At 40.3% G+C, this 25,325-nt stretch overlaps 3 protein-coding genes across 3 annotated transcripts; all 3 read right to left on the bottom strand.

The window, feature by feature from the left end:
* Positions 1 to 2,586: 2,586 nt before the first annotated feature.
* LOC148155715 (P2Y purinoceptor 14-like) lies at positions 2,587 to 7,257 on the bottom strand. Its single transcript, XM_088012160.1, has 4 exons — positions 7,146 to 7,257; positions 5,082 to 5,230; positions 4,745 to 5,004; positions 2,587 to 3,493 (listed from the first exon to the last, which is right to left on the bottom strand). The coding sequence occupies exons 2-4, from the start codon at positions 5,193 to 5,195 to the stop codon at positions 2,797 to 2,799; spliced, it is 1,071 nt and encodes a 356-aa protein (XP_087868286.1). The 5' UTR covers positions 5,196 to 5,230; positions 7,146 to 7,257; the 3' UTR covers positions 2,587 to 2,796.
* Positions 7,258 to 8,567: 1,310 nt separating this feature from the next.
* Positions 8,568 to 10,582, bottom strand: LOC106914292 (P2Y purinoceptor 14-like). Its single transcript, XM_014980994.2, has 3 exons — positions 10,320 to 10,582; positions 9,983 to 10,242; positions 8,568 to 9,472 (listed from the first exon to the last, which is right to left on the bottom strand). Exons 1-3 carry the CDS (start codon positions 10,431 to 10,433, stop codon positions 8,776 to 8,778), a joined length of 1,071 nt encoding a protein of 356 aa, XP_014836480.2. The 5' UTR covers positions 10,434 to 10,582; the 3' UTR covers positions 8,568 to 8,775.
* An 8,883-nt stretch (positions 10,583 to 19,465) lies between these two features.
* Positions 19,466 to 24,158, bottom strand: LOC148155714 (P2Y purinoceptor 14-like). The gene is made up of 4 exons (XM_088012158.1): positions 23,921 to 24,158; positions 20,977 to 21,100; positions 20,619 to 20,878; positions 19,466 to 20,329 (listed from the first exon to the last, which is right to left on the bottom strand). The coding sequence occupies exons 2-4, from the start codon at positions 21,094 to 21,096 to the stop codon at positions 19,591 to 19,593; spliced, it is 1,119 nt and encodes a 372-aa protein (XP_087868284.1). The 5' UTR covers positions 21,097 to 21,100; positions 23,921 to 24,158; the 3' UTR covers positions 19,466 to 19,590.
* Positions 24,159 to 25,325: the final 1,167 nt, after the last annotated feature.

The raw sequence follows: 25,325 nt of genomic DNA, 5'->3' as shown, positions 1-25,325 counted from the left end.
TCAGCAATACCATGCTGGCTAAAATAGATTATACCTCTTTGTTACCATTACCATTTATACCATTTTTCATACCCAAGTGCAGTGGAATAAAGGTGAAGTTTTATGTTGCAATGCAGACATAGAGATCAACTTTGGCTGTTTTATTTAATTTTGATTTGCTTTTTTTGTATAATTAGTGTTTAGCAAAACTAAAAGGATCAGACAAGAGGAACATTTAGTTTGCCCTCATGTTTACTATTAAATGTTAAACGTAAGCGTGCTGAATAAAAACCCTGGTTTAAGCTGTAACTGATCACAGGACAAACATGTATACCAGGGGTCCCCAAACTACGGCCCGCGGGCCGGATCTGGCCCGCCACGTCATTTGGTCCGGCCCCCTGAACTATGCCGGATCCGGCCCGCCTCCTCATACCAGAGAGCATTCAGTGTTTTTTTTCATATATTGTATTTTCTGGTTTATATGTGGAATTTTCTTCAACCACCAGGGGAGCTCTTGAGCAGATGTGAAACTAACTTTCCCTCAATGGAATATATACTCGTCAGTCCCAGTCAACGTTTCACTCACGGTTTTTTCCATTTGCATTCTGGGTAAAAATCTATCTAAAAGCGCGAATGTGTAGTCGCCCCAATACCCCCCGCCCCCGTCGACAAGAATTTGACCGGCCCCCGACCAGAGAAAGGAACAGCTATGTGGCCCTCGCAGGAAAAAGTTTGGGGACCCCTGATGTATACACTTATGAAGCAATGTAGAAATGCCAATAACTAGTAATTAGTAAATGAAGCTTTCAGCACAGTGCCATCTGGTGGCCACATGTCAGAGATTCGGCTTCAAGTGGACCATCACCATCTCCTGCCATGCTGGTTGGGCTGCCTGGTGGGGTACCCGGAGTGAATCCACACACTTATGGGGAGAACATTCACCTCTAACATTGTCTGAACACACACACTCACCATCCCCAAATACAATGCAATGTTTGTTTTATGTGTTTTGTTGTCTATCTGTGGTATTTTCTGGTAATGACTGTATAATGTTTGTGGAAAACTTCAACATCCATGTTATAACATGAATGCTGTTTGTGTTTAACAGTACAAATTAAACATGTAGCTGTTCTATATAACCATCTGATCTTCACCTGGAACCAGGACAGTTGTTGTATTTTTGCTACATTAGTTCAAAAGGACATTCTAGAGCCACTCATGCAGTCTTGTTTGCACCAACTGTAACTTTGTTTTACATTATTTGATGAAGTGTTCGACCAAACAATTGAACAGTAATCAGAATGTGACAGAAATATTTACAATAACATAGAATTGTATTATTTGGCAGATATGTTGAACATCTTTAGCAACTCTTGATAGCTTTAAATTCTCAATTTTTGTTGTGACATTAAGAATGTGAGTGATGAATAATTTCTGATGAGAACAACCAGTGATTGAAAATGAAAATTTTTCCGCCACTCTGGGTGAACCCAACAGACCAGACGCGATGGCAACGTTAACATCCTTCAGCTTTCTGGTGTCACGTCGCTGGCCTGCATGTGCACGTCTACCTGTACAAGCTCAACATTTCACATGCACAAATTCCAGTGGTTGCTTGGCTGGAGGAGAGAAATCGATGGTCCTTTCATCATGCATCATCCCGTAACAGGTAAAGGGAGGCTCTTTGTGCCATTTGAAGATCAATAAGATTAACACTATATATTAATATATTCACATTATCTACTGTATTAATTTTATGTGACTTTAATATTGGGGAAAAATGACTTAAAAATTTAATATGTTATTTTTTTATTTATAGTCAATTATTTTTAATTTAGTCTTCAAATGGCAGAATTTGCTTTTTGTCTGCTAGAAAACATTTTAAAATGTTAAGTACTTAAGTTGCTGTGCTAATTTCTTGGACAGCTACATTTTACTTGAGTTGAAGTTGTGCTTCTCTTTATTCAGTACAAGTTTTGACTACTTTAGCCACGTCTGCCTATGTTAAAACCCTTTATGGTTTTAATGCCAGTAATGAACCATTAATTCATTTTCAGACATAAGTTGTGCTCGCTGTTCTTTTCCACATATTTAAAATAAATCTTTATTGACACAGCAGAATCAGGGAGGAGACATTAGACCAGAGGCCAGCAGCAGGGATGATGGAGCAGGGATTTCTCTGGTAAGGTGAGATTAACTCACTAAGAAACATTTATCAGCTGCAACATATGATCTGATGTTTATGCTAATCTGAGCATCTTTACTCAGAATTTTTAACATGTCACTGTTTACATTATTATTGTTTTTGTGTTCATAAACATGGTTATTTTAGTTTGGAAGGTTAGATTAATGGATTTACATTAAATGAAAAGTCTGTTTACTGACCCCACACATATTTTTTACTTCAATCCTTTGATGAAACAACTCTGGTGCAGGAAACACTCCAGTTTCTCATCTGCTCTTGTAGACACAGAAGACAAAAAAGCCCTGCTGGCTTCCTGGTTGTTACAGGACATATGGGTTTCAGTTGATTAAATAAATTGAAACATTGTCATAGATCTCCTCTCTATATGCTCTCAGATGTCCCATGAAACAAACATAAACAGAACAAGTTAATCATTTATTGCCCACAGCAGGAAATCCATGTGTATCAGCTAAAAGTTAGAGGTAAATGGAAGACAGATTCAGCTAATAACCTGCTTATTCAAAAATGATCCAGTTATGCTTTATATCACTTATTTACACAGTTAGTACCCACACACACATTGCACATGCTATTTTTAAATGAACAGTAAGGAACTCTGACCAGTGCCAGTTTTATTGCCCTCTTTGACCCTGGAGCTCTGACATGGTGTTGATGGGACTGGAGGTATTGATGGTATTCAGCTGATCCCCACTGACACTTGCCTCCAAACTGCAGGTGTTTCTCTTCCGTTTTGGACAGAATATTTGTTTCAGATTAAACTGAGCCCTGAAATCCTTACAAAGAAAGACGTAAATAAGCGGATCCAGACAGATGTTAGAAACTGATAGAAACACGGCAAACTCCTTGATGTAGTACAGCACTACTGAACATTTTTCCCAAAGAATGATGTAAGGAATTCGAACAAAGTGATAAGGAACAAAGCAAAAGCAGAACACACTGACCAATACCAACATGTTCCTACGAGACTTTACAAGCTTCTTGGAGTTGGAGGAGGCCAGTTGAGTCTGCTGTACCTGCAGCACCCTGCGGGAGGCGCTGTAGTAGAAGAAAACCAGAGAAAAGAGTACCAACAGGAAGATGATGGCAGCAAAAGCATGAATCACTTTGTACAGTGGTTTTAAATGTTCACTGATCAGATGATCACACACGCTGCATTCAGAAGAATGAGGTGTATCGTTGATCAGCATCAGGATGGCGTAAGGTGTTGTCATGGTCAGGAGAACAACCCAGGTGGTTATTGAGATGATGTGGCTGGCTTTGGCAGTCATCAGGAAGTGAGTTTCTGAGGAATAAGATATCTTCATGTATCTGTGGAGAAGGACAAGGATTCAGGAAGCTTTCATTGGGTTGTCTTGATTGCTGGACCTTGTAAAAACCTGAATTTCTGCAAAGTGAAGTACAAATGTGAATACAGTCCTTCATAAAGTCTTTGTAGATGGATGCTGAGCTTGGTTCTGGCTCTACTGGATGTTTCTTACAGTTAAAATGATGAAATTCCTTTGTAGCTTTCACACAATCTTTCTCAGAAGGAGAATGAAGCTAGGGATAGATAGACAGATTGAAGCTTTGTAATGATGGTGTTGCTGAACTTTATGGTGGTACAGATGGAGCTGCCAATTGTTATGTAGCAATTGGGTCTGGTTTGGCTATGAATAGCTATCAAAAAAGCTAAAAGTGCAGTGTGAACATTTTTGTTGAAAATTGCAAAAGCATTTTAAGTCGACCGCCAAAGAGTTTCAGAACTGTGAGAAATGGAAAGAAGCAGCACAATAAAGAAAAAGCCTGCGAAACATGTAAGGAAAAACTGTTGATAAGTAAAAACTTTAACTCAGTATGAAAATCGTACCCAAATATTAATGGAATTTGCTGCAGAACACAAAGCTAAACTGTAAGGTGACAGCAGTGTGTAAGGTAGTGTTTCTCAATTCCGGTCCTCACGCCCCCTTGCCCTGCATGTTTTAGGTGTTTCCCTTTTGCCACACACCTGGATTGAATCTGTGGGTGATTAACAGCCTTCTGCAGTGCCGAATGGCTGCAGAAGAGGACATGCAATCATTTGAAACTGCTGTTTTGGAACAGAGGCACATCTAAAACATGCAGAACAGGGGGGCATGAGGACTGTAATTGAGAAGCACTGGTATAAGGTAAGATGAGCTGAAAAGCTAAAGCTAGCTGAAATACTAATTACATTTAGGCTATCACCTGCATGTTGACATACAGTAATATTTTCCATGCAATTTGAAAAAATATATGTAAAAGCTAAAATGAGCTAAAAAGGTAAGTTAGTTAAAGTGCTAATGATAGGATCTAGGCTAGCATTAACATTTGACCTACAGTAACATAGTCCATGCAGTCTGAAAAAACTAAGAGCTTAAATTACATATAAAGCTAAAGTAGCCACAATACTAATGAAACATTTAGGCTAGCATTATCCTAATTTATGTATTCACATTTTTATCCATCTATCCAAGTTAATTACCCTGGCTGTAAATATTGAGGGACCCGTGCTTTAAACAATAGTCTAAATTAACAATCTGGTTGGTAGTTGAGGTGACATACCTGTTAGCTGCTATATAGCCCATGAACAGGATGCTAGCAGCTATATTGAGGAACAGGAGCGGGGCTCCAACGCTGCAGTAGAGCAGGTGGATGATGAATGATCTCCTGCTGTAGTGAATAATGCGCATGGGGAGGCTGATGCAGGCCAGAAAGTCAGCCGCTGTCAGATGTTTCAGGTAGATCATCCAGCTCTTGGACGCGTGTCCATGATCTCCACGGCAGTGAAACCACAAGGTGAAGCTGTTGAGGCTCAAGCCCACCTGCAGAGGAAATCATCAATCATCTGAATAATCTTTGCCTAATTTGGATTGGTGCAACCCAAAAACATGGTACTCACCAGAAACAGCAGACTGTAGACCACCACTAGGAAAGAGTGGTATGATTTTACATCTAAATCACATGTGCTATTATGGTCATTTGATTCCTGGATGGATGAAGTTGTTGCATCCATGGTTCTGAAGGTTTATCATGAGCAGCAAAACACAACTGTCAAAGAAATCACATGGTAATAAGGATGGATGGATGGATGGATGGATGGATGGAGAACATCTGCATTTATTAATTTTCTAGTCTTCCCATAGACCCTCAGTTGTTCATAGGTCTGGCCTTTGGTTGCCATTTCAACACATGAATGCGTTTTAATCTAAACTAGGAGTGTCAAACTTACTTTCATTTCAGGCCCCACCAACATCATGAATGTCCTCAAAGGGCTGGTTGTAGAATAAAGAATGAACCAATGTAATGGCCAAATTTCAACATAAATATTGTTCTGGCAATAAAAATAACGTACAAAGTAATATGCCCCTGAGTAGGTCCAATTTAAATTGTACAAAATGTGCATATATATTTGAACCCACAGTTGCTTGTGGGGTTCCTCAAGGTCCAGTCCTGGTCCCCACTCTGTTCATCTTGTACATGCTTCCCCTTGGCAACATTATCTCCCATTTTGGTGTAGCATTTAATTTCTATCCATACGATGTACAACTTTATATTGAAACAGATCCTCATCCATCTTCTGTCTCCATCTCATCATCACGCTCTACTCTCACTCTCTGATTGGAGGAGATAAAGACATGAATGACCCAGAATTTCCTTTTCCTTTCTTAGTTCAAAACAGCAGCTTTTCTAGTGGGCTCTAAATGTCAGTTGCAGTCATCCATCATGACCTCGTTTACACTTTATGGTCAGAGCATTGCACTCTCCTCGTCCGTTACCATTCTTGGCGTACACTTTGACTAACTTCTCTTTTGACACCCATATAAAACACATCTGCAAGACTTTCATCATTCTTTGTTCATCTCTTACCCAACCAGATGCTGAAAAACTTATCATGCACTTATCTCTTCGAGGCTGGGTTTCTGCAGTTCCTCGCTGTTTGGAATTTCAAACAAAAATGTAACTGAAAAGTATTTAAAATAGTGCCTCTAAACTGCTTATGCAAGCAAGAAAAGACGACCACATCACCCCAATTATTTAATCTCTTCACTGACTTCCCATTTCTGCTATGACTCAGCACAAAACCTGTCTTCTCACCCGTCACCGCAGTATCTCAGAGACCTACTATCTATGCACAATACAGGACGCTGTCTTTGCTCCACTTCTCAAACAAAGTTCATATCGATGAGAGGTGGGGTGTTTTTCTCAGTTGTTCCTCGATTGTGGATTGAGCTTCTGGACCATCTCAGTGTGCAGCAGACCACGGAGTCTTTCAACTAATATCTAAAGGCATACTTGTCAAGATCTTATGATTGGTATTTTAAATGACGTTTATATTGGTTAATACTTTTACTGTCATTTTGCAGCACTTTGAGATTTACGTGTAATGTGTGTTATAATTAAAATTGTATTATATAAAAAACTAATTTGATCAGAAGCAAGTTACTAACTTTTTTCATATCTTTCTGTCACAATTAGAAGTATAAATAGTAAGCAAATAAATGTAGACTGGTTTTCTGTGACGTGTGTGAGACGAGCAAACCGGATGCCTGAAGTGCCAGAAAACAGAAATACTCCAGCAAAAGTGCTCAGAATGAGGTTCTGGGATGTTTAACGGAAATGGAGAGAGGAGACCCTTTCAAGAAGGTTGGACAAAGAGAGCATTTACTTTCTTATTTTGACTGATGACAGAAAGTACTTTCAAATTGTTTTTGTTGTCTTTGAAGAGTTTCGAAAATATTTTGTTCACTCTGTTTACATATGCAGATTTTCCACCCATATTTGTCACCCATCCATGTTTAAAATTTTCTAGATCAGTCACTCAGCTATTAAAGCAGCTCCACAATGGTCTTGGATGAAATTAATAATCATTTAAACATAAAATATACATAACATAAATGTAGTAAAACGGAAACATTTGAATTCTAGACTAAAAAGACGATCCCAAAAACCTGAAAGTACTTACAGGTTTTTGTTCTTTGTCTCTCAGCTTCAGCAGCTTTCTGTCAGTATGAAGCCTCCTCAGTGCAGAGAGACTAGCTACGAGAGGCAGTTTGCTGATTTTCACAGAGATTAATGCTGTCTGCTAGAAATCTTCACAGCTACCACTTGTTTTCTTTCTTCTTCTTGATATAAATTATAGGAAACAAATTTATTTGCAAACTTCCTGCTTGTCATTTCTCATGGGGTAAATGAGTCATCTCTGAGGTTTTACTTAGTGACCTATTTATTGAATGTGCTTAACCCACACAGGGTGTGAAAGCTTCATTCCTCTAACATCGCATATGCTTTCTTTGGAACTAGTGGCCTTTATTTATAATTAGCTTGACTGTATTAGATGCTCATGCTCTTCCTCTTACCACGATATATATATACAGCTCTAGAAATAATAGAGACCTCTTAAAATGATCCGTTTCTCTGATTTTACTCTTTATAGGTATATGTTTGAGTAAAATGAGCATTGTTCTTTTATTCTACGAACTACTGACATGTCTCTGAAATTCCAAGCAAAAGTTTAGTTTTTATATGCAGAAAATGAGAAATGATCAAAATAACAAAAAAGATGCAGTGCTTTCAGATCTCAAATAATCCAAAGAAAACAAATTTATGTTCATTTAGAAACAACAGTAGTAATGTTTTAACTCAAGAGTTCAGAAATCAATGTTGGTGAAATAACCAGGAGGTTTTCAATGGGGCACAGTGCAGTGGGCTCTTCATGTTTTCCAGAACTAAAAGGATCAGACAAGAGGAACATTTAGTTTGCCCTCATGTTTACTATTAAATGTTAAACGTAAGCGTGCTGAATAAAAACAACCCTGGTTTAAGCTGTAACTGATCACAGGACAAACATGTATACACTTATGAAGCAATGTAGAAATGCCAATAACTAGTAATTAGTAAATGAAGCTTTCAGCACAGTGCCATCTGGTGGCCACATGTCAGAGATTCGGCTTCAAGTGGACCATCACCATCTCCTGCCATGCTGGTTGGGCTGCCTGGTGGGGTACCCGGAGTGAATCCACACACTTATGGGGAGAACATTCACCTCTAACATTGTCTGAACACACACACTCACCATCTCCAAATACAATGCAATGTTTGTTTTATGTGTTTTGTTGTCTATCTGTGGTATTTACATTAAATGAAAAGTCTGTTTACTGACCCCACACGTATTTTTTACTTCAATCCTTTGATGAAACAACTCTGGTGCAGGAAACACTCCAGTTTCTCATCTGCTCTTGTAGACACAGAAGACAAAAAAAGCCCTGCTGGCTTCCTGGTTGTTACAGGACATATTGGTTTCAGTTGATTAAATAAATTGAAACATTGTCATAGATCTCCTCTCTATATGCTCTCAGATGTCCCATGAAACAAACATAAACAGAACAAGTTAATCATTTATTGCCCACAGCAGGAAATCCATGTGTATCAGCTGAAAGTTAGAGGTAAATGGAAGACAGATTCAGCTAATAACCTCCTTATTCAAAAATGATCCAGTTATGCTTTATATCACTTATTTACACAGTTAGTACCCACACACACATTGCACATGCTATTTTTAAATGAACAGTAAGGAACTCTGACCAGTGCCAGTTTTATTGCCCTCTTTGACCCTGGAGCTCTGACATGGTGTTGATGGGACTGGAGGTGTTGATGGTATTCAGCTGATCCCCACTGACACTTGCCTCCAAACTGCAAGTGTTTCTCTTCCGTTTTGGACAGAATATTTGTTTCAGGTTAAACTGAGCCCTGAAATCCTTACAAAGAAAGACATAAGCAAGCGGATCCAGACAGATGTTAGAAACTGATAGAAACACGGCAAACTCCTTGATGTAGTACAGCACCACTGAACATTTTCCTTGAAGTATGACGTATGGAAGTTGAACAATGTGATAAGGAACAAAGCACAAGCAGAACACAATGACCAACACCAACATGTTCCTACGAGACTTTACAAGCCTTTTGGAGTTGGAGGAGGCCAGTTGGGTCTGCTGTACCTCCAGCACCCTGCGGGAGGCGCTGTTGTAGAAATAAATTAGAGAGGAGAGTCCTGACAGGAAGATGATGAAAGCAAACACATGACTCATTGTGTGCATTAGTTTCACAGTTTCTATGATCAGATGATCACACGTGCTGTGTTCGTCATCATGATGTTCCTCGCTGATCAGCATCAGGATGGCGTAAGGTGTTGTCATGGTCAGGAGAACAACCCAGGTGGTTATTGAGATGATGTGGCTGGCTTTGGCAGTCATCAGGAAGTGGGTTTCTGAGGAATAAGATATCTTCATGTACCTGTGGAGAAGGACAAGGATTCATGAACATTTCATTGGATTGTCTTGATTCCTGGATCTTGTAAAAACCTGAATTTCTGCAGAATTAAATACAAGCATGAAGGAAAAAGTCATTGTAGATGGATGCTGAGCTTAGTTCTGGCTCTTTATATTTCTTCCAGCTAAAAGGATGAAAGTCATTTGTAGTGTTGCCACATTCTTTATTCCAAAGAGGATGAAGCTAGGGACAGATAATTTATTATCTATCTCTAATTATTTAGCTCCATCTGGTACAGATGGAGCTAAATATGCTTGACATGGGGCGTTTATATTTTTGTTCAATAAAGCTAAAGTAGCCATAATACTAATGATAACATTTAGGCTAGCATTAGCCTAGATTATCCACTCCAGAAATGTATTCACATTTTTATCCATCTATCCAAGTTAATTACCCTGGCTGTAAATATTGAGGGACCCGTGCTTTAAACAATAGTCTAAATTAACAATCTGGTTGGTAGTTGAGGTAAGATACCTGTTAGCTGCTATATAGCCCATGAACAGGATGCTGGCAGCCCAATTCAGGAAAAAGAGCGGGGCTCCAACGCTGCAGTAGAGCAGGTGGATGATGAATGAGCTGCTGGCGTAGTAAATAATGCGCATGGGGAGGCTGATGCAGGCCAGAAAGTCAGCCGCTGTCAGATGTTTCAGGTAGATCATCCAGCTCTTGGACGCGTGTCCATGAGCTCCACGGCAGTGAAACCACAAGGTGAAGCTGTTGAGGCTCAAGCCCACCTGCAGAGGAAATCATCAATCATCTGAATAATCTTTGCCTAATTTGGATTGGTGCAACCCAAAAACATGGTACTCACCAGAAACAGCAGACTGTAGACCACCACTAGGAAAGAGTGGTATGATTTTACATCTAAATCACATGTGCTATTATGGTCATTTGATTCCTGGATGGATGAAGTTGTTGCATCCATGGTTCTGAAGGTTTATCATGAGCAGCAAAACACAACTGTCAAAGAAATCACATGGTAATAAGGATGGATGGATGGACAGCATCTGCATTAGTTCATTTTCAACTAATTGTCTCTGTTAAAGACACAACTAGGTCCATGTGAGAAAAAAAAGAAAATCTGTACATTAGGTTTTGTAGTACAGCATGAAATATGGGGACACCAACACCACCAAATAACGGTTTAGCTCTCGTCCGTCTCGGCATCCCAAGCAGCATCACTCCTCACTCCTCACTCCATCATTGTAAGCCACTTTGAGTTCTGTAAACTGTTTTACTTGTTCTGTCTCCATGAGTGAGCAGTATACAGCGGAGCGCACAATACTTTAAAAAGAGCCACTTTCACTCAGACACATCCTGAATTTGCGTACCAGCATGTTGTCTTGTGCATACATTAAACGTTGTTGTCTGTAAACGTCTTTATCAGTCAGATCATCAGTTATATCACGTCCCAGGTACCTGACAGTAGCACACACTTTAAGAACGACACCAGATAATGAGAAGTTAGGAGGCACACACTTCTGATGTTACTCTTCAATGCATTCGTCTTGCCATACATTCTCAGTTCTTCATAAGTTTGGCCTTTGAGTGCCATAAATTGTACAAAATGTGCATATATATGTTTGCACATTAAAAATAAATTATTTTCAGTAAGGACCATAAAAATTGTGCCACTAAAAATGTGCAGATGCTTATTTTAAATCTATTTAATATAAATAGATTTATGCTTTATCTTAATGTATCTATAAGCTCTTTGAGTTGCCTTTGGCTGAAAGGTTATATATGAATAAAGCCGCCTTGTCTTACCATCAAATCATCATCATTAAATTACCGTATTTTCCAGACTATAAGGCGCACCGGATTATAAGACGCATGCTAAAACATACGGTCAACAAAAAAAAAAGGTAACGGAAACAAAACAGTAAGTTTAGTTGAACTTTATTCGACTATGTAACACTACACTCACGTTATTTTTTATTCTTCTTCCACAAATCCTTCAAAGTCCTCCTCTTCTGTGTCTGAATTAAACAGCATGTTTTGCCATCAAACATGCCAGGTTCCCTCTCATCATTATCGGAGTCAGTCTCATTGCCAGGTGGCTGTTCAGCATTGATGCCGGTGCTTTCGCGAAAGCTGAGACAACAGATTTTGCAGATGCATTAGCCCAGGCATCCACAGTCCATCCACACATGGTGGCGTAACTCGCCCGGCGCTGCCTCCCTGTTTCAGTAAATGTGTGTTCAGTCTGCCGTGCATCGCTCCCTCGCCGCTCGCAGCTTCCCTTTGAACACCTTGTTTACACTAGGGGTTGCACCAATTAGTCGACTAGTTGACTAGTCGATTCTTTTCTCTGCAATGACTTTTTTCTGGGCCAGTCGACTAGTCGCAGTCACATGACTAAACAGATTTTTCCAAGGAAATGAAAGAAGGTGGACTAGGTGAGTTCGTCAGAAAGCTCAAACTGTGTAAAAATGTAAATAATTTAACAAAGACAAACTGTAAAAGGCTACCGCAATAGGGGCGTTGCGCGGCGCGGTGGTTAGCATGGCCCCCGCATACAAAGACTTTAGCCCGCGGTAGTCAGGAGTCCGACTCCCGTCCCCCATTCGCTGGGCCCAGGCCTCTCTCCCCCCGCTCCTCTCTCTCTGCCCCCTTACAGTCAGATTGCTTTGAAATAAACTAGTGCCGAAATTTCCTTTAAAAAAAAAAAAAAAAAAGAAAGAAAGAAAAAGACTACCGGAGTAATGTGGGACAACGTGTCATGATGTCAGGCTTTTTTATCCCTCAACTATCCCAACTGATCAACCTTCAATACGCTCTTTAGATCTTTGCGCTTCTAAAGAGCGTAAATATCTTTATAAGATCGCTCTTATAAAGTTATGGTTTGACTACATCTGGAAACTAAGTCTGAGGATCTGATAGAGGCGATCTCGGCTGCCGTCTGCATGTCGGTTCAGAGAGCCGAACTAACTCAGTCAGCAGAGCGCCCTGCTGCGCATCGGGTTGAGGAGCAGCAAGAGGAGCAGCAGGAGGAGGAGCAGGAGGAGGAGCAGCAGGAGGAGGAGCAGGAGGAGCAGCAGGAGGCTTCGTTGAATTCAACTGTAACCAAACGGGATCCGTTCATAATAAGTTTGGTTTGTGATGTTCCAAAAGCACCAGTGGTCAGTGTGATAATTTGACTCCTATACGAGTAACTATCCAGAGATCATCAGCATCAGCCGGTGTTTGGAAAAAAAAAAAAAAAAAGTCAGACCCGACTTTGTGCAACGAACTTTTCTCCGCTGCTTACGAAGAATGATCCGTTTATTGCTCTTTTAATTCTGCATACTAGACTTAGTAAAAGCTGCATAAGGGGATGGGGTGTCAATAATTGCCGTGAAAATAGCTGATAAAGCCTCCAAGTAGTTGTGAAGGGTTTTTGCGCTTACGTCACTATGACGTCACCGCGACTAGTCGACATCGACTCGACTATTATCATGATGTAGTCGACCTTAAAAAATATGTAGTCGTTCAACACCTTGTTTACACCGATGTCCAGCTGTTGGAGTTCTTCTGTTAATCCTCCCGGAATGACGGCAAACTCCAAATTAGTTTGCGTCGCTTCCTTTTCCACAGTAGCAGTGAGATGGGCGCGCATGGAGTCGCAGACGAACAGGGACGGTGATGCGTGGAAAAACCTACCTGGTTTTTACGAGGCCATGCTGCAGAACTCTGATAACAATTCTCTGATTGGTTTATCGCTGCCAGCGTACGTACTGCACACTTTACGTCTCTGTGTTGGGGACAGATTTTGGAATTCAGTGCACACATAAGGCGCACTGCTGATTTTTGAGGAAATTTAAGGGTTTAGGTGCCTTATAGTCTGGAAAATATGGTAGTAAAACCGCAAATAACTGAATACCAGCAGATATTGAATTTGTTGGGAGCTGTGATGGTTATAGACTGACATCTGCTGGGTGGATAGATCTCCTTTAACGTTTCTTTGTGTAGTTAGAATACAACAATCTGTCCCTGAAGGAGTTAGCCAGTTCAACAATTTGTGTTGTGTGTCCAAACTTATTTTCATTTCAGGCCCCACCAACATCATGAATGTCCTCAAAGGCTCTTACCACCCTGCTTAGACCTCTTGCCACCCTTCCTGTCCCATCGATGTGTAAAATTTTCAGCCACTCAGCTGTTAAAGCAGCTCCACAATGGTCTTGGATGAAAACATCAAATTACATAAAATAAATGTAGTAAAATGGAAACGTTTGAGCTCTTGACTAAAAAGACGATCCCAAAGCTGAAGAAGCCTTCTCAGCTGCCACATGTTTCCTTTCATCTTATTGATTTAAATAACAGGAAATAAATTTATTTCCACCAAGCCCCCTTATATAATGTATAAGTCTTATCATTATATGTTCTTGTGGCAGGAAGTAGGTGGATTCAGAGTAATTGCTTGGGCCAATAAACGCCCATTATAACAACTAAAGTCATCTGTAGACTGACGCGCGTCGACTGACCCGTTGCGCTGCGCTTCCATGTTGTGCTGTCTGTGTGCCGAGTGCAGCTGTTGAATCTTATTGTTGATGTTCTTGCTGACTTCCTGTTGTGGGTGGAGATTTACACAGGTGGGTGCAATTTGCTAATAAAAGCCCACAGGTCACTGGTCAGCACTGCACTCAGGCCAAATGTAGCTGAAGGCTACTGTTGTTCCTCCATCACTTACCAGCATTTCCAGCCCTTTAAAGATGGCAGCATCAACAGGTTATGGGCCCAGAAAGGAGCTTGGAAGCCGATGGGACTGATTATTTTTTGATGGAGATGAAAAAACTGAGTTTTGGGAAACAGTTTTTGGCCCAATTATGTCTGTTTGAGCTGAAGAGCACCATATTATTGAAAGGAGAACCTGATGACGCCACTAAAAATGAAGAGGCGCATGCAGAATTTAAGTCTTGGACGATAAGATTCTTTCCCTTGTCATTCGAGATGCTGCGGATGACAGCAGAAAAGCCGGAGCTGACGTCTCTTCAGAGGACCAAGCAGATGGACGACGCCCAGATCTACGGTGTGAAGGTGAAGAGCCACATGCTGCAAAATTCAATAATTTCCTCAACTATTAAAGCTCAGTCATGTTTTGGAGTTGGCTGACGGCGTCAGGGCCAGTGGCATCGCGCTGACGAAAGACACCGCAGAGTTTGCTTGAGAAACGGCAATGGCCAAATTGTGGAGATGATTTTGATGGACACCTTATACGTGCCGCCATTTTCCCAGGACATCTTTTCAGTTAAAGCTGCAACTACCCAAGGAGCGACAGCCATCTTCAAAGATGGACAGAACCGTCTCATCTATAAAAATGGTACGGCTTTTGACACTGTTTATGACAGACTGTTCTATTTAAATACTGTTACAGATGAGGTTGATGAATCCAAGATGGAGAGAGTTGCAGATGGAATGAAAATTAGAGGTAAAACTGAAAAGCCTGATCTGAAATGTGAATGATGCATAAAGGGTAAATTTGCTCAGACCAGGAGTAGAGATCCTGATGAAAACGCTAAAGGTGCACTAGATCTTGTACATGCCGATCTGGCTGAACCAGTAGAACCAGCTGGGTTTAGATAGTTTTACAGATGATTATTCAGGTGCTATTTTTACTTGCATCCTGAAAGCTAAGAGTGATACTGTTAAAGGTGCAGTGAAGTTTATTGCAGATGTGGCACCTTTTGGGAAAATTAAATGTACAAGATCAGATAATGGAACTGAGTTTATGTCTAAAGAGTTCCAGTTATTGATAAGTTAAAATGACCTTAGACATGAAACTTCAGCCCCTTCACAATGGGACAGCTGAGACAACATGGAGAACTGTCTTTGAAATGGCACGATGCATGTTAATCTGCCTAAAGATTTGTGGACATGCGCAGTTCAGACGGCTGCTATTATCCGTAATAGATGTTACATCAGACGTGTTGAGCAGACTCCATATTACATGCTAACTGGAAAGAAACCTGACAACTCTCGGATTTGAATGTTATGCATATAAATATGACAAGATGATGGATCCACCTGATAAGGGAATTTTTGTTGGTTACAACAAAAATAGTCCTGCATATCTCATCCCGTGTCCAGAGAGGGTAACGTTTACCGCAAAGAGTGAATGTGACGCTCAAACTGAAGACATAAATGAAAACATTGTACTCAAAAGAGAGCTGAAGGTCAGCAACCAAATCAAGATTTGACAACAATTATCTCACAGGAGATTAAAATTGAGACTTGTGACACAACTTCAGTCAAAGTGAACGTAGCGTTGGTGCACGTTATCCTAAGAGAGAAAGGAGACCTCCTATACGGATCAGGACTGTGACATGAGATGAGAGGATGATCAAGCAAACATGAACATTGACTGGATCGTTTCTGATGTGCCAAAGACACTGGAAGAGGCTGTGAGCTCACCAGATGGATGTGAAACATCACACGTCCACACCCCTATCGATGGTGAGGTATTTTTAGAACAACCTGAAGGATTTGAAGTGGTGACTGAGACAGGAAAGAAATTAGTCTGTAAGCTTAATAAGTCACTTAATGGTCTGAAACAGTCAGGATGAAGTTGGAATAAAATGTTATATGATTCCCTTATTGAAGATAATTCCTTATGTGCAGAACCCTGCTGACTATTGTGTTTACAGTAATGAAAATGGGAGTGTAGCCTGCCGCTCCGACCAAGGATGAAGTTTTACTGATGGTTTTTATGAGATTTGATTCCTTCAGCATTGTAATCCACATATCACCACCATAAAGCTGAAATACCTGTAAGATGTCTGGAACTAATCATTAACTGATCAGTTCCCATTCTTATGTTACTTTAAGTCTCTGCAAAACATGTTAACAAACAAATATACATTAAAGTAAATACGTTTACAATCAACACACCTTTTGTGTGGAGAGGGCTGCCGGCGTGAAACAATGTTGCTGTTTGCTCCATGAAAACGAACTGCTCTACTAGCTGTTGTATTAACCGCTCTAACCACTGTGGGTCACTCACTTCTGTATTTGAGGGAAAACAAACTAACAGTTATAATTAAAAGTATACAGCTCTAATCAGAATTCAAAAATTACTGGTAAAATGAAACATTCAGATTCACTGCAATGAAAAACACTTATTTACAGACAGAGAGATGTTGATTATTTGGGTTGATGACCTTATTATTGCAGCAAGCAATGATCAGATACTCAAAGGTGCTTAAAATTAAAGATCTTGGAAAACGTGTCTGTGTGACAGTGTCAGCAGCAGAAATGTTAACAATGCGCATTTTGTTGGTGGAAAAACAGGAACTATTTTGAGTTTCTGTCGCCAAGTCCCATTATTATAAGCGGTTTTGTGCTTTTTTTTTTAAGTCATTTGCAAATTTAATGAGTTGCAAGTTGCGCCATTTTGGGTTTTTTTGCACTGTTGTAACCATTAAACAATCTGCCCTTCAGTTCAGCCATATAAGTGGACACACATTGTTGATGCTACCATTATAAAATAACTTTTAATTAAGTATTGGCAAAGCTTAATGTAATTTTCACAGGTGGCGCAGCGTTGTTGTTAGGAAGCAACTAAAAAAGTTACTTTTAATCCAACTTAGTCACTTTCCAAATCAGGTAGTCAGTAATCTAACCAAGGAGTAATCGGTAATCCGATTAAAGTTACCTTTTCAAAGTAACTATGCCATCACTGATGACGGCAGATAAACAGTTTTCCTGTAACAATAAGTTGTTTCTCCACCATTAGCTCATTTGGCAGGGAGTGTATGAGGTTGATTGACAGCACTAAAACCCTCCTCCTGGTTCTGATTGGTTGATTTTGGTCAGAACGGCGCATTGCCTTAGCTAGCAATAGTAGTTCAGGGAGGAGGTGGAGGAGATTGATTTTTTCCACAGATTATCTGTCTCACAGCAAACTGTCACAACATGGTGACAACTTTAACAAACAGGGAGAAAACTTTTTTTAATTAAAGTTATATTCTGCAGCTTGAATAAAATGCAACTACACAGCATTTTTTGAGTCTGGATGGTTTTATGTATTTTGCATGTTGTCTGTGACTGTTGCAAGTGGGAAGACACATTTCAATTAGATTAAACTAATAATAAGAAAATTCAGCAACCTGCTTGCTGTATTGTACGCGGACTGTTGCGTGTAAAATTCACTATCAGTAAATATTGTGCTAGTATCAGTATTGGACCAAAGGAAGCAAGGCAGTTGCAAGCCTTTAAATTGTGACAATTTATATGGGTCAGACTGACTAAAACTGTAACAGTCGTTGTGCAGGGGGTCCCCAATTAAATTTTTTGTCATGGGGCCCAAGATTCCTGGCGGCGCCCCTGTCACTGTACCACCAGGTCCCCTTTATAATGTACACATCTTATCATTACACAGTCATGTGAAAAAGCTTGGGCACCCCTATTAATCCTAATTAATTTTATTTCTATAGATTTATGTGTTTGCAAAACCATTTCAGTTTATTTACAGTAATGCAGTAATATTTCAGTATTGCAATGATGTTTATTGGATTAACAAAAAATGTGCAATATGCATTAAAACAAAATTTGACGAGTGCAAAAATATGGGCACCTCAGCAGAAAAGTCACATTAATATTTAGCAGATCCTCCTTTTGCAGAAATAACAGCCTCTAGACACGTCCTACAGCGTTTAATGAGTTCCTGGATGAAGGCATTTCTGACCATTCCTCTTTACAAAACATTTCCACTTCAGTTGGGTCTGATGGTCGCCGAGCATGGACAGCCCGCTTCAGATCATCCCACAGATGTTCAAATGATATTCAGGTCTGGGGACTGGGATGGCCATTGCAGAACATTGTGCTTGTTCCTCTGCATGAATGACAGATTTGGAGCGGAGTTTTGGATCATTGTCTTGATGAAATGTCCATCCCTGGTGTAACTTCAACTTCGTAACAGATTCTTCAACATTATTCTCAAGAATCTGCTGTTATTGAGTGGAATCCATGCGACCCTCAACTTTAACGAGATTCCCTGTGCCTGCATTGGCCACGCAGCCCAAAGCATGATGGGACCTCCACCAAATTTTACAGTGGGAAGCAAGTGTTTTTCTTGGAACGCTGTGTTTTTTTGCTGCCACCATAGCGCCTTTTTTGTGACCAAACAAATAAATTTTTGTTTAATCAGTCCACAGGACCTTATTCCAAAATGGAACCGGCTTGTCTAAATGTGCTTTTGCAGACTTCAGGCAGCTCTGTTTGTGGCGTGTTTGCAGAAAAGGCTTCTGCTGCATCACTCTCCCATACAGGGACACCATCTGCAGGAGGAGGATGCAGCAGGTCTTTGGAGGTGGTCTGTGAGTTTTCCTCGACTGTTCTCACCGTTCTTCTTTTCCTCTCTGAAATTGTTCTTGGCCTGCCACTTCTGGGCTTAACAAGACCTGGACTGTGGTCTTCCTTTTCCTTACTATGTTCCTCACAGTGGAAACTGACAGTTTAAATCTCTGAGACAACTTTTTGTATCCTCCCCCTAAACAACTATGTTGAACAATCTTTGTTTTCAGATCATTTGAGTTGTTCTGAGTTTCCCATGATGCCTCTCTTCAGAGGAGATTCAAATAGGAGATCAACTTGCAATTGCCCAACTTAAGTACCTTTTTTATGATTGGATACACCTGGCTATGAAGTTCAAAGCTTGATCAAGTTACCAAACCAATTTTGTGTTTCAGTAAAGTAGTGATAAGCAGTTAAAGGTATTCAAATCAATAAAATGATATTGGCACCCACATTTTTGCATCTATCAAACTTTGTTTGAATGCATATTGCACATTTTCTGTTGGTCCAATAAACCTCATTTCAATACTGAAATATTACTGTGCCAATCAGTTATTGGATATATCAACTGAAAAAGCTGTGTCAAACACCCAAATATTTAGAAATAAAAACACTTACGATTAATAGGGTGCCCAAACCTTTTCATATGACTGTATGTTCTTGCATGTCTGATGAACTAAGCATAAATGGAACAGCTTAATCCTTTATTTTGCAGTGGGGAAATTCATGTATAACAGTTACAAGTTGAATGTAAATGTAAGCATACAGATTTTCAATTAATAAGCCTGTTCAAAAAATATCCAGTAATACAGCTATGGTTTATATTTGTCAGGATTCATGTTTGATAAAACAACCTGGACCGATGGTTCCCTCACTGACTGGACCTCTCCCATGGTGGCTTTGGTATTATTGATGGTCTTCATGTGATCTTCACTGTCTCCCTCCTCCAAAATGGAGGTGTTTCTGTTGCTTTCTCTGCAGAATATTTGTTTGAGGTTAAACTGAGCCCTGAACTCCTTACAAAGAAAGACATAAATAAGCGGATCCAGACAGATGTTAGAAACTGATATTAAGATGGCCACTTCCTTCAGGTACAACAACGCTACGGAAACTTCTCCTTGAAGTATGACGTATGGAATTCGAACAATGTGATAAGGAACAAAGCAAAAGCAGAACACAATGACCAACACCAACATGTTTCTGCGAGATTTCACAAGCTTCTTGGAGTTGGAGGAGGCCAGCTGCCTCTGCTGTACCTGCAGCACCCTGCGGGAGGCGCTGTAGTAGAAGAAAACCAGAGAGAAGAGTACAGACAGGAAGATGATGGCAGCAAAAGCATGACTCATTCTGTACAGTGGTTTTACAGGTTCACTGATCAGATGATCACAGGTACAATTTTTAGAAGGACGAGGTTTGCGGTTAATCAGCACCATGATGGTGTAAGGTGATGAGGTGGTCAAGAGAACAACCCAGGTGGTCATCGAGATGATGTGGCTGGCTTTGGCAGTCATCAGGAAGTGAGTTTTCGAGGAATAAAATATCTTCATGTACCTGTGGAGAAGGACAAGGATTCAGGAACCATTCGTTTGATTTGTTGGACCTGGTAGCATCCTGAATTTCTGCAGAATGAAATGCATTAAGACTTGAAAAGTGAATGCAATTCTTTATAATGTCATGGCAGATGATATGCTGAGGGTGTTTCTGGCTCTGCTGGATGTTTCTTGTAATTTAAAAGGATATTGTTGCCACATGCTTTCTCAGGAGAAGGATGAAGGTAGTGGTAGACAGATTGAAGCTTTTTTTGCAGTAGTAACAATGGCTGGTATTTAAGGTGCTGTACCTGTTGGCTGCAATGTAGCCCATGAACAGGATGCTGGCATACATGTTCAAGAACAAGAGTGGGGCTCCCAAGCTACAGAAGAGTATGTAAAAGGTTAACGAGCTGTTGGTATAGTGAATGATGCGCAGCGGGATGTTCATGCACAGCAGAAAGTCAGCAGCTGTCAGATGTCTCAGGTAGATCATCCAGCTCTTGGACGCTTGTCTTTGAGTTAGACGGCAGTGAAACCACAAGGTGAAGCTGTTGAGGCTCAAGCCCACCTGCAGAGGAAATCCTCTTGTGAGTAGCTGATGAAACTAAAACTTTGAGTGGTTTCTCTTTAAATTGTATCAGAACAACCTGAAAACAAGATCCTCACCAGAAACAGCAGACTGTAGACCAGTATTAGGAAAGGTTGGTGTGGTTTTTCCAATACGCCATTGGTCTTATTCTTGTCTTGGCCTGTGGATTCATTGATGAATGAAGTCACAGCATTCATGGCTCTGCAGGTTTATCATGAGGAGTAAAGCACAACTCAGTCAGACAAACATGGATGTATCAAAGCATCTGTGTACATTCATTTTCTAGGCTAGTCATGATGAGGCGATTACAACACGGGACTCTGATCTAAACCGGGCTGTTAAATCCGACTGTAGACTGCTTCCATTGGTATTTTATGTTACAGACTATTTTTATGTTTCATATTTTCACTCTGTAAATGTATTCAGTAAAAGGGCAGTATTATGTGTTTTTCAGGTACATGGTACCATTTTATAGTATAATCAAGTAACTGTGTCACCTGGAGTTGTTATAAAAATGCTACATGTATCAGAAATTTGACTTTGTAATGTAACGCCTTGAAATTGGGCCGGCATCTGTAAAATCTCCTGCTCTTTCTGAAACTCCACATCTCATTTCTATTCCTCTTCAGTGACAGACATTTGAAAAGTTAGTGATATGCTTTTGTTGAAATGTGATCACTTGAAAAGCTGATTTTGTTTGAAGATCCAGAGACCAAAGATCCAAGGATACACCACAAAATGGAGGCTGCACACTCATTTGCCCTCCCCATTGACAGTCTGTACTCCCAGTTGTAGATACCCCAGAGGGGCAACCATCCCTAGCACTCATGAGGAGGTCTCCTTCCTCCCAATGTGGAGACAACCAGACTGGGAATGGGGACCAGATGGCCTGCTCCTCCTGGTCCCCATTCCCAGATGGTGAGCAGAGAAAGGGGAAGAGGAAAGACCCAAAATCTCCCTCTGCCAGAGTTACCATGGATCTCGACTGCAGTTAGTCCATCCTCTCTGCCTGTTGATGGCCTGAAAAGATCTCTGTGGTATGCTCATAGATGGCAGATTGTTCTGGAACTCAATCCTGCTTTAAACTTCCATGCAACTTTCTCCCACATGCGTTCCACATCTGTGACCTGTTTTCGAGTGGATTAGGTTTGTGCTGGTTTTGTGCAAAATGCACATGATGTGCATTAAGGTGTGGTTGTGCTCATGTGAGTTAGAGGGTAACACTATCACTGCATCTAATAATATCCTACAGGCGCCCCTGGATATTGGCAAGAAAGATCTCTTGTGGTCTGCAAGCCTCTGGCATTCTTGTCTCATGGAGAGGATGGTCAGGGTTATTCATAATTTATTCATTATTAATTATTTTCATGATTTTATGAAGAATCCTTTTTTGCATCATCATCCCCAGTATAGAACCAGCCTTCTTCATCAGGCTGCTGAGCCTCTTTAGGTCCCTGGCTCTGATGCTGCTGCTCCAAAATATGATGGATGAAGGGATGATGCTCTCAACAACAAACTGATTGAAGATCTGCAGCATCTTGCTGCAAACCTTGAAGGATCTTGGCTTCCTCAAGAAGTACAGTTTCCTCTGTCTTTTCTTATAAAGGCTTCATTGTTGTGTCTCCAGTCCAGTCTGCTTGACAGCAGACTCAGACTATCCTCAAATCCTCAAATAGTTGAGGACATTTATATTCCTCAACTACCTCCACATCATCTCCCATGATGGAAACAGGGTTTGATCTAATTGTTTCTCCTGACATCAAGAATAATCTCCTTTGTTTTGTTTACATTCAAAATGAGTTGATTGTTCCCACACCATGACTCAAAGCTGTCCACCTCAGTCTGTCTTAGGATGTACCCACCTTTATTATTTAACATAAGTTGATTAAAAGAGAGGTCAGCTGTTTTAGTGCATTAGGCATGTGTGGCCTGTATTTGTGTGGTTTAGGTTTAGGCACTTGATGATGTTGTGCTCTTGCGTTTCTGGTGCAGTGATAGTTTTGTGCTTCTGATAATATCATGCAGGTGTCCCTGGGCTGGGGCTCCAACTATGTAAAATAAACTATTTTAATTTTGTTTGCTCATTATGCTTATCAACAGAAAAGGTTTCAAACAGAAACTTTTTTTTTTTAGATTTTTAACTTTAAAATGAGTCAGTTTCACCCCTGACAAGACTGAGTCTTTATTGAAAAACGAATCCCAAAGCTGGAAAACCTGCAGTAGGATGGATTTAACGATCCTGTTCTGTTCGTCTCTGAGGTACGGCAGTAATGTTCCTGGGTCAGTTTGACCCGGGGACCGTTTAGTCATCCAATAGTGTCAGAAACCAAAAATATCTGATTATTAACTCCAATATTAACAATTTCAATCAATATTTGTGCAATGATGTTTTTTTCTCACAAATAAAGGATCTTTATATCTTTATAATTAAACTTGAGACACATGTACTGTCCAAATTGACCCGCTGATGAAACTCAAGACAAATGAGTCATGCAGAGAGTATTTATGTTTCCCCTCCACTTCCTCTGAGTGTCACTCAGTGTGGGTGGAGTTTGTCCACAGGAACAGAAAAGGTTCCCGTCAAAAGTTGTATGAACACCTGCTTTCTGGCAGTTCCTAGTGAAGTAAAGAGAATAGTGAGAAAGCGGGCTTGTGTGTGTGTGTGTGTGTGTGTGTGTGTGTGTGTGTGTGTGTGTGTGTGTGCGCGTGTGTGTGTGTGTGTGTTGTGAAATATGTCTCATAGTTGCAAGGAAACAAATAGAATTGGACTTTTTTTAAATCTGTTTTACCCTTCAGCTTGACTGCTGGGTCAAATTGACCCGAACAGGGTCCATGTAATATGTAGAGCTAGTGTGGGGCTGCAAGTGTGTAAAATGAACCATTTTCAGTTTATACATGGAGTGCACCTATTAAGACGAATAGAAAAAGTTTCATGCAGAAAAAATAATTAAAAAATAATTTTTTTAACTTTTAAAGGGGTCAGTTTGACCCGCAACATAACAGGAGGCTTTAGGTACTTACAGCTACTTTTGTTCTCCCTCTTCCACAGTTTCAGAGCTTTTGCTGTTGGTGTGAAGTCTCCTTAGAGTTTAAGATATCAGTCTGGAGAAACTACCAGAATGAGACAATTCTCTGGTTTTCACACCGATTTAATGCTGTCTACTGTGAATCATCACAGCTTCCTCAGAAAACTCAAGCGGAAACACACTCATAATCTGATTGGGCCTTACTGATGCTGCCGTCATCATTTCTATCCTGTTCTTTCTTAAAAAAACAACCATCTTATCTTTGTTTTATGGCAGAAATGCCACAATACGACATACTTAAAAAAGGAAAGAGAATCAAATTTATTTACAAGCTTCCTGATTGCTTTTTAAGGCCTTTTTACATTTTAAATTATCAGCTGCTTTTCTAGGACCAGATTACCAATCCCTAATCCGTTCAATGATTGCAGCTCTTTGACTTTGTCTCTGCAGAAGGACATAACACCAAAGTGGATGCACTTTGAGGCAGCATTTTGCCTCATTTATTATCAGGATTAATAGGATTTTCACAACAAGACATAATGACAAAATACCCTAGAGCTGTGTCTCCCCACCCTGGTCCTTCAGGCGCACTGCACTGCGTTTCTACATGTTTCCTGCTTTAATTTAGACGACTGCAGTTCAGTAAACAGTTGCTAATTATCCATCAGTTAAACTCAGGTGTGCTGAAGCTGGAAAACACTGCACTATGATCAGTTAACAGGCTGGTGGTCATTGACTGTTAGTCGATGCTAAATGTTGTCTGAAGGTATTTTACAAAATCTGCATTCTGAATTGATTCCAGTTATTAAACAACGCATTAATCTCAGTCTAAATAAATTTTATAAAACATTTAGCATCTAAGGATCAGGCTGGGATTCGAACCCATGACATTGTTGTTGCTAGGTAACACTTCCAACTGCAGCCACCGTGTTACATATGAAGATAAAGACGGTATGAAACTGTTGCTGAGTGCCAACATTTACCTAACGGTCAGTCTTGTGCCTTTAATCGTTTTAAGTATGGATCCAGATTATGACAGGTTGAGTGAAGGACTGGGTAACAGAAAACCGTAGAAACTAATGGAGTAGAAATGCAGCAAACACATGTGGTGAGAGCTGCAGGCTGCAAGATGGTTGCAACATGTTTCACCATCGAGAGATCAGATGTTTCTTTCTGTGGTCTCTGTCCGTAAAGGCCTTCTCTAGAAAAAGACAGGGTGTTGTAACTTTTGTGGTTGGTAGCATATGTCTGTTCTCACAGTGCAGTGAAAATATAAAATACCACCAATCGTCTAATTGTTATTGCAAATATATCAGTTCCATACAAGTAACTTTTCAGTATTATTGACTTAAAACAAGCTCCTGTCTTGCTGAAAAGTTACTTGTAAGTTAGTTTTGCCT

This window comes from Poecilia mexicana, unplaced genomic scaffold, assembly GCF_051168715.1.
Source record: "Poecilia mexicana isolate PSO_F unplaced genomic scaffold, ASM5116871v1 scaffold_13, whole genome shotgun sequence".
In the NCBI taxonomy this organism is placed as follows: Eukaryota; Metazoa; Chordata; class Actinopteri; order Cyprinodontiformes; family Poeciliidae; genus Poecilia; species Poecilia mexicana.
This window is presented reverse-complemented; position numbering and strand designations above follow the sequence as displayed.

Excerpts from the sequence above, each read along its gene's own strand:
- LOC148155715 (XM_088012160.1), bottom strand. The coding sequence starts at position 5,195 with ATGGATGCAACAACTTCATCCATCCAGGAATCAAATGACCATAATAGC. Across the intron at positions 5,005-5,081 it reads TCTACAGTCTGCTGTTTCTG|GTGGGCTTGAGCCTCAACAG; the intron begins GTGAGTACCATG and ends TTTCCTCTGCAG. Across the intron at positions 3,494-4,744 it reads GGCTATATAGCAGCTAACAG|ATACATGAAGATATCTTATT; the intron begins GTATGTCACCTC and ends CCTTCTCCACAG.
- LOC106914292 (XM_014980994.2), bottom strand. The coding sequence starts at position 10,433 with ATGGATGCAACAACTTCATCCATCCAGGAATCAAATGACCATAATAGC. Across the intron at positions 10,243-10,319 it reads TCTACAGTCTGCTGTTTCTG|GTGGGCTTGAGCCTCAACAG; the intron begins GTGAGTACCATG and ends TTTCCTCTGCAG. Across the intron at positions 9,473-9,982 it reads GGCTATATAGCAGCTAACAG|GTACATGAAGATATCTTATT; the intron begins GTATCTTACCTC and ends CCTTCTCCACAG.
- LOC148155714 (XM_088012158.1), bottom strand. The coding sequence starts at position 21,096 with ATGAATGCTGTGACTTCATTCATCAATGAATCCACAGGCCAAGACAAG. Across the intron at positions 20,879-20,976 it reads TCTACAGTCTGCTGTTTCTG|GTGGGCTTGAGCCTCAACAG; the intron begins GTGAGGATCTTG and ends TTTCCTCTGCAG. Across the intron at positions 20,330-20,618 it reads GGCTACATTGCAGCCAACAG|GTACATGAAGATATTTTATT; the intron begins GTACAGCACCTT and ends CCTTCTCCACAG.